This window comes from Garra rufa, chromosome 7 (assembly GCF_049309525.1).
Source record: "Garra rufa chromosome 7, GarRuf1.0, whole genome shotgun sequence".
Classification (NCBI taxonomy): Eukaryota; Metazoa; Chordata; class Actinopteri; order Cypriniformes; family Cyprinidae; genus Garra; species Garra rufa.
This window is the reverse complement of record NC_133367.1, coordinates 31,302,008-31,310,198: the sequence shown is the minus strand read 5'-3', so window position 1 is coordinate 31,310,198 and position 8,191 is coordinate 31,302,008. Positions and strand designations below refer to the sequence as shown.

General features: G+C 30.5%; 1 protein-coding gene across 1 annotated transcript; it reads right to left on the bottom strand.

Moving 5' to 3' along the window:
- Nucleotides 1-67: 67 nt before the first annotated feature.
- Nucleotides 68-6,681, bottom strand: LOC141338619 (UBX domain-containing protein 6-like). Its single transcript, XM_073844220.1, has 8 exons — nt 6,548-6,681; nt 6,374-6,471; nt 5,966-6,041; nt 5,801-5,885; nt 4,815-5,034; nt 4,601-4,731; nt 2,139-2,287; nt 68-2,055 (listed from the first exon to the last, which is right to left on the bottom strand). The coding sequence occupies exons 1-8, from the start codon at nt 6,548-6,550 to the stop codon at nt 1,930-1,932; spliced, it is 888 nt and encodes a 295-aa protein (XP_073700321.1). The 5' UTR covers nt 6,551-6,681; the 3' UTR covers nt 68-1,929.
- Between the last annotated feature and the right edge of the window lie 1,510 nt (nt 6,682-8,191).

The window sequence follows — 8,191 nt, the reverse complement described above, 5'->3', positions numbered from 1 at the left end:
AACAAACGTTTTTCTTTCCAAGTGATCACATGTGCAGTTTGCTTTCTTTCACACTTTCACACTCATATCATCTGACAATGCATTTTATTTCATGTCACATCAAACGCAAAAGAACACAACATTGTGAACTTAAAGTAGTGTGTAAAATACAAGCACTGTTAATTTTTGAATATAGCATAGTTTAATAAAGGGACAAGCTTGTGATAATTTTCTTATGCAACAGAATCAGTCTAATACCCAAAGTATTCACCTTGTTTTTAACATAAAACATTTTTAACTTGTCTGTGCAAGGTTTCCCATGTCAGCCACTTTACAAAAACGATCCAATGTGCTCTGCGATATTGCAAGCTGGTGTGTTATAATATTATTAGTTGTATTTATTATCAGAATTATAAACACTGGTTTGTAGCTAAATTGTTTTACTTTCTACTGCACTTTAAGTTATTTACCTGTAGCAGCCAGTATAGCGAAAGTTTACTTATGCATTTAAAAATAAGGTGGAGGTCTGTTGCGAACACAGCTTTTCAAAGGATACTTAATTAATTGGCATCTGTTAGCATGCATGAACACATGGCATTAGAAAGATTCAGAGCTGGGACACACTAGATTATTTTTAAGTCTTAACTGATTTCAAGACCATGGGAGACCACAGACATGAAGACAGTTTCAAGTCGGATTAACCTTATTCTTTAACGCTGAAGTAAGCCTACGCCCAAAACATCCGGTTACTTAGCCACTACAGGGAAATAACGAGAAGAATAACAACATGCAGTAAATGGTAACTGTTTGTACTACAAACCTTTGTTCATAATTAAGATAATGCATTAAAATAATATGGTAAGAAACCAAATTGCATTATCAAGCAGCAAATAATCACACCACAAAATAGAGGATTTTTTGGACAAAGTTGTGACAAATCTCCTCGTTCAGAATACAGTGCATATTAGGGTCTGGCTAGCCTAAAACTTGTCTAGTGTCAGCCCTTTTTTTAGTTATCTTATTTTTAATGAGAGTGAACACGACCATTTGTGAATATGCAAGGCCTCCGGTGTCGATCCAAAAAAAGTCTGAATTGCGAGTTTTTATCTTGCAAACATTTTTTCTTGCAATTGAATTCATGTCGCGCAATTTCAAGAAAAAAAGTCAGAATTGCCAGTTTATATCTCAATTCTGAGAGGAAAAAGTCACAATATTTTTTTATTCAGTGGCAGAAACAGGCTTTTTATAGTTGCCAACTTGTGGACAAACTAATTAGTGCAAAAAAAAAACATTTGCATTTCAAAAAACTAGATAAATTTGTTGTACTGTATGCATAAAAACTGAAGTATACTTTGGGCTTTATTATACAACTCATGGTGACAACTGAAACAAGTGGACATTTATCTGCGTTAGGAGGTAGATTGTTGTTGGAGACCAGAGCTTTGTGTCTAATATAAGTTGTGTTATAACATTCATGCGTAGTTTCATTTATGTTAAGCAGGAAACAAAACACTAATACAACACAAAAGGCAATCAGAACTGATGTTAAATCAGTGCTTCAGTCGTCACAATGAGATTTTATGGTACATCAACATTTCTCTTTCAACTCTTTCAGCAGTAGCTAAAAAGTGCTTTAAATTACAACAGATCCTCTTACAGAACCGAGCGTCTTCCCTCATTACATAATGACTGGTTATGTTACCTCAAGCAACAATGCATTATAATAAGACAGATTGTTTGGAAATTGGCCCATAAGGTGCAAACACTCATTACACATCACTGACAGGAAAAACTCCTGCGTTTAGCACCATATAAGTCCACCTCGCACATGCTGTGGACACACTCAATGCATCGGGCCCATCCTGTGGAAACCGTGTGGGGTTGTGTTGGTGGACGATGGGAGAGAAACTCACTAAGAGCGCAGGCGGGGATAGCAGCGAGACTAAATGTTCAGCTCAAGGTCTTGATGTTCTCTAACAGTGCTGCTTTAAGCAAAACGGCAGTCTTTCCTCCGGCCGCGGCGATGTCGGCCTGCACTGCGGCGTCCCATGAGAAGGTCAGCAGAGCTGCTGGGGCCTGAAAGGTAAAAATTAATGTGTAATGATTACTTTTGATTGAATTAAACATTGTAGACTGACTGTTGTTTGAACTTGACCTACCAGGTTGCACTCATTCAGAGCCAATTCCTCATCATCCTTCAGTTTTTGTCCTCCGGGCGCCACCAGCTCAAAGGGTTGCCAGCTGTTTTCCAGAGAATCGCGGACAAACTGGTACAACGCTGCCACCCTCTCCCACGCCAGGAAAGTGCCTGCAGAACATTTCTAATTGACGTTAGGCTGCAGAACAAGTTTGCCAAAACAAGCAAAAGCATGTTTACAGTATTTAGTGACAATGGACATCTATTGGGCAAAGTGTTTTGGAGGGTTTAAAAGCATTAATGTGCAAATATATGATATTTGATCATAAATGTTATTTGAGGCCCGTGTCAACATCATGAGGTTACATTCAAACATTTTATTCCCTTTCCTATAATGTAGATTTATAGATTTGTTATAAAATACTATATATATACACACACACACACACACACACACACACACACATATACATATATATATATATATATATGACAAACATGTTAAATACCATAATACAATACAAAACAAAAAAGTTGGGTTACATATTTTGAGAAAATATTTGGTTAAACAACAGAATACAGAATAAAAAAGATTACCTTTATTACATTTATTTTATTATATATATTTTTGGTGCTTACTACAACATTACAATACAAAATATGAAATATATTTATTTATAAAAAATACTATAAAGTTGCATTAAATATGGGGAAATATTTGGTTAAACTCTGACAACAAAATAGATTTTATTTTTTTATTTTGATGTTTACTACCACATTACAATACAAAGTATTAAACATATTTTTCCATTTATGAAGATACTATAAAGTTGCATTAAATATTTTGGGAAAACATTTGGTTAAACTAATGACAACAGAATAAAACAGATTAGCTTTATTATATAATTTTTTTTGGCTGTTTACTACAATGTAGCAGTAAATAGCAAAAAGTGCAAAAAAAAATGTTAATGTTTTCTATCGTTTCAAATGTTTAATATTTTGTATTGTAATGTAGTAGTAAACGGTAAAAAATATCTAAAATAAAATATTTCTTTTTAAATGAAAAATATATATTTAATATTTTGTATTGTATATTTGTAATGTAGTAGTAAATGGCACAAAAAGTAAATAAAATTAAATATATAAAATTAAATAAAAAATTGTATCTATTTTATTCTGTTGTCAGAGTTTAACCAAATGTTTTCCCAAAATATTGAATACAACTTTACAATATTTTTTATAACTAAAACATATATATTTAATATTTTGTATTGTAATGTATTGGAATATAGTAGTAAACAACAAAAAAGTGTAAAAGGTAAATAAATAAAATTAATTTAAAAATGAATCCATTTTATTCTGCTATAAAAAAATATATATATATATGTTACATATTTTGTATTGTAATGTAGTAATAAACAGCAAAAAGTGTAAAAATGAAATAATATAAAATATATAAATTGAATAAAAAAAAAATGTCTTTGGTTGTCAGTCAGTTTAACCAGATATTTTCCTAAAATATTTAACACAACTTTATATTATCTTTATAAATGAAAACATGTTTAATATTTTGTATTGTAATTGACTGTAATGTAGTAGTAAACAGCAAAAAAAAAAAAAAAAAAAAGTAAAAATTATATTTTATTCTGTTGCCAGTGAGAGTTTAACCAAATATTTTCCCAAAGTATGTTTTAAAAATATTGAAAATTTTGTTTTGTTTTGTAATGTAGTAGTAAACAGGTGTATCTGTTTTATTTACTGCTACATTGCAGTACATTTCAATACAAAATATTAAATATATAGTTTTCATTTATTAAGAAATTATATTTGATTTTATTTACTTTTTACAATTGTTTGCGGTTTACTACTACATTACAATACAAAATATATTTTATTTATGAATATATTATAAAGTTTTTTGGTAAAACTGACTGACAACAGCATAAAATAGATACATCTTTTAATTAAATTCTATACATTTTAATTTTTTTTAAATTTTTAGTAAATATTAAACTTTTTTTTTTCACACTTTTTTTTCTGTTTACTACTACTTCAACAAATTACAATACAAAATAATAAATATCTATTTATCATTTAGAAAGACATAATAAAGTTGTGTTAAATATTTTAGGAAAATATTTTGGTTAAACTAAAAATAGATTAAATTTGTAATTTAATTCTATACATTATATTTATTTATTATTTTTATTTTTCCTTTATATATTTTTTATTTATAAAGACATTACAAAGTTTATCAGATATGTTGTGAAAATATTTGGTCAAGCAACAGAATAAAATGGATAAATGTAATTTTTAAATTCAATTTTATATATTACTTTTAATTTTTTTTCCACACTATTTTTCAATAGCTTTTCTGTTTACTACTGTTTCATAAGACTGAGCATAAAAATGTGCATTTTTCGTATGTACGCCACTAATTTTAGAAATTGTATATGTAATTAATAATAATTCAAAACTACCAACCCTGGAGTATATTCCCATCTGGCAACCGCACTCTCAAAAGCGCGTAGTTGTACTTTCTTCTCTCCCTCTGCTCATCTTTCTCACGCATGGCTTTCGTTCGCAGCATTGCATTCCTTTCCACGATTTCACTCCTGCAATAAAAGAAAATCATAAAGACTAAGTAAGACGTCAACAACAGTAGCGTTTGTGCTGTCCAAGTTGATTATTTCTTTACTTCTGCTGCAGTTCTCTCTTCAGTTCCTCGGCAGTGAGATTGTAGAAGTCTGGAGGAAGCTCGAAGTGTGTGGCGTGCTGTGAGGCTCTAAAGACCTGCGTCTGACGGTCCAGCTTCGCCCTGACCGGCTCGCCCTTCTGCAGCTGCTCCAAATGAACCTTCATCTGCTCCAGAGACTCAGATTCCTGCGCCGGCAGCACCAGGAACTCCTCAGTCTTATCTGAGAGATGTTATTCAGCGATGTGAAGACTTGGTATTAAATATATGCCACACTTTACCTTCAAATATAATGCTATTCACTAGGGCTGGGTATTGTGACCAATTCGGCGATTCGATTCGATTGTTATTTTTATGGTTTCGATTCGATTCGATATCGATTAGCTATCAATATTTCATTTAAAATGTTAGTTTTGCAGACATGGGATCCATATTTTGTGTAAGTTTATTACTGAAATACACATCTACATTAATAATAGGGTGCACACAGTTATTAATTTTAAACAACTTTTATTGTAAATGAACACTGTAACAAGAAGTCATAAATATGTGCATCCATTGTACACCATGTAAACAAACTGCAAAATGCACATTACTGTAACAAAATAAAAAGACTGTAAATGTGCAACAGTGAAACCTATTAAGAACTTCAAACATGTTTAAGAAATAAAACATTCAAACATTTCTAAATTCAAAACGTTCAAAACAGGCCAATCATAATACAAAACATTCTAACTGTCCATAAAACTAACAGTTCTTAACTACAGCCTAATCATTTTTGATCACCAGATTTTTCTGCAAAAAAAGCAGCTGATGGTGAGACCTTCAGGAGGAGAGGAGAATATTCATATCCTCTTACGTGAAGCTGAAGCAGGCGCATTAAGAATCGATTCGGGGATTTCCCGAATCGATATCGTTGCGTTAAATTGAAGATCGATTAAAATCGGAGAATCGATATTTTTTACCCAGCCCTACTATTCACACATTACCTTCGCCGTCTACCGGCAGCGATTTGCTTTCGAATCCCAACGCCTGAAGATACTCGCGAGATCCTTCAATCACAATGACCTTCTCCTTTATAATAATAATAAAACAACAAATTATGAGTGAGTTTGCTTTTTAAACTCATTTTCCAACAGTGAAAATGCTCATACCTGAAACACTTTGTTGCTAAGTTTGATCTTCCTGTACTTTTCCTCAGTTGGATTCTTACAGATGTTTTCGATGTACCTGTTCACACATTGAGTTTCAGTTTAACGTTATATAAACACACTGACACCGTGTCTACACCGGACGCGAGCGGCGCGACGCGACAAATGACATTAGAACCTATTATGCCGTCTACACTGGATGCGGCGCGACTCGGCAAATCCCCGACAGTAATCTGCTGCCGCCTTCTATTAATGACGAGCTCACGCAAAGTTGAAATGATTTGCAACGGTCGCTTTGTCGCGTCCAGTGTAGACAGACTTTAGCTGTTGCGGCGCGGCACGACAACTGTCGCGTCCGGTGTAGACAGGGTGTGAGATATATGATTAAGTAACAAATTAAATAGTCCTTACTTGCTAATGATGTCAATGGCAGCTTTTACTTTCTCTTTGTCTTTGTTAAAGGTGTGAATCATCATAATGGAGGCCTCCATCACATCCTCTGAGAACCTCTGTGAAGAAAGATAAGCTTTCAGTAACATCTACATGGGAAGTCTTCAAAATGATTTTGACTTGTGATAAGCTCACCATCAGAATGGCCTCTTTTATGTGCGTCTCTCTTTCGGTCTTTGTTAAGGTTTTTCCAGTGAGAGGACAGGTGAAGAAAACTCCAGACACTGAGAAACAAGATGGATCCTGCTGTGGAACACAGGCGCCCTTCAAAAGGTACAAAAAAGAAATCACGGTCAGCAAGGCTGCTGAAATCTTGAAGGGACAACTCACTCAAAAATGAAAATTGTCATCATTTTGTTTACGGTTCATTCAAAATCGTATGACTTTCAGTTTTCCATGAACACAAAAAAAAAACATTTTGAAGGATGTATTGGCCTTCAAAAAGGTAAATGGGAAATGGAGCTGTCAAAATGACAGAATGTAGATTTTTACAAAATAATAACTTACACTTTTGTCTTTTACTCACAAAAGTAATCCAAAAGAGTTAGACTGTAGACCTATAGGTCATTTTGCAGCTTTACAGATCCAGTCCCATACACTTTTATTATTTAATATTTAATATTAAAATTGAACCAGATTTGTCATTAGAATATTTAAATAAATTACTTTATGGAATTAATGACAGGTAGGAAACAAAGAAAATGTAAACTGATTTTAGTACAAATGAATTTAAAATGTTTTCATCAAATTTTGTATTAAAATATTTTATTTTAGTTTAAATCATTTAATTATTTAAAACGTAATAAAATATAATTACATTTTTAAATATTTGAATCAAAAAGTTGATGAAAATATAATAAATATATAACGAAAGTAAATATTTTTATGTAATTTTAGTCAAATATGTTCAAATGATATATAAAGGTATTTTAATAAATGTGTTATATACATATTTTAATAAAGTAATATATATAGTATTTAAAATTTAATATATTATTGTATTATTTGCTTATATGATATCAAAAATATATTAAAATACCTTTTATATTATTTGTAGATTTATTTTAATATATTTGTTTATTTTGGGGTGAAAATTTGTATTTGTTTAGGGGTTAATTTATGTATTTTAAAGTTAAAATGTTAAATAATCAAAAATTAGATTAGAATATAATAAATATATGATGAAAGTGAATATTTCCATCCAATTTTGTATTGAAGTATTGTAAAAAATGTATATATGTGTGTGTGTGTGTGTGTGTGTGTATGTGTATATATACACACACACACACACACACACACACACACACACACTTAAATATTTAAATGAATATATTATATAAATATTTTAGTTAAATTTTATATGTATAGTATATGTATTTTTAATTTAAAAGTTCAATTTAATTTAAAATGTTAATATAAATAAATATTTTAATGAAAAATTAGATTAAAATATAATTAACATAAGGAAAGTGAATCTTTTCATCCAATTTTTATTAAAAAAAATATAATTATTATAGTTTACAATAGCATTTAAAATGTAATATATTCTTGTATTATTTGCTTGTATTATTTCAAAAATAATTTTAAAAAACCTTTTATATTATTTGTAAATGTATTTTTATATATTTGTTTATTTAGGTGATTTTGTTTTTATTTATTAATTTAAATTAATGTTAATTTTTTCATTAATTTTACATATATATTTAATTCTTCTTGCATATATTCACCCCAGCAAAAAAGTCAATAAAAAATAAAAATAAAAAAATGTTAAATTAATTA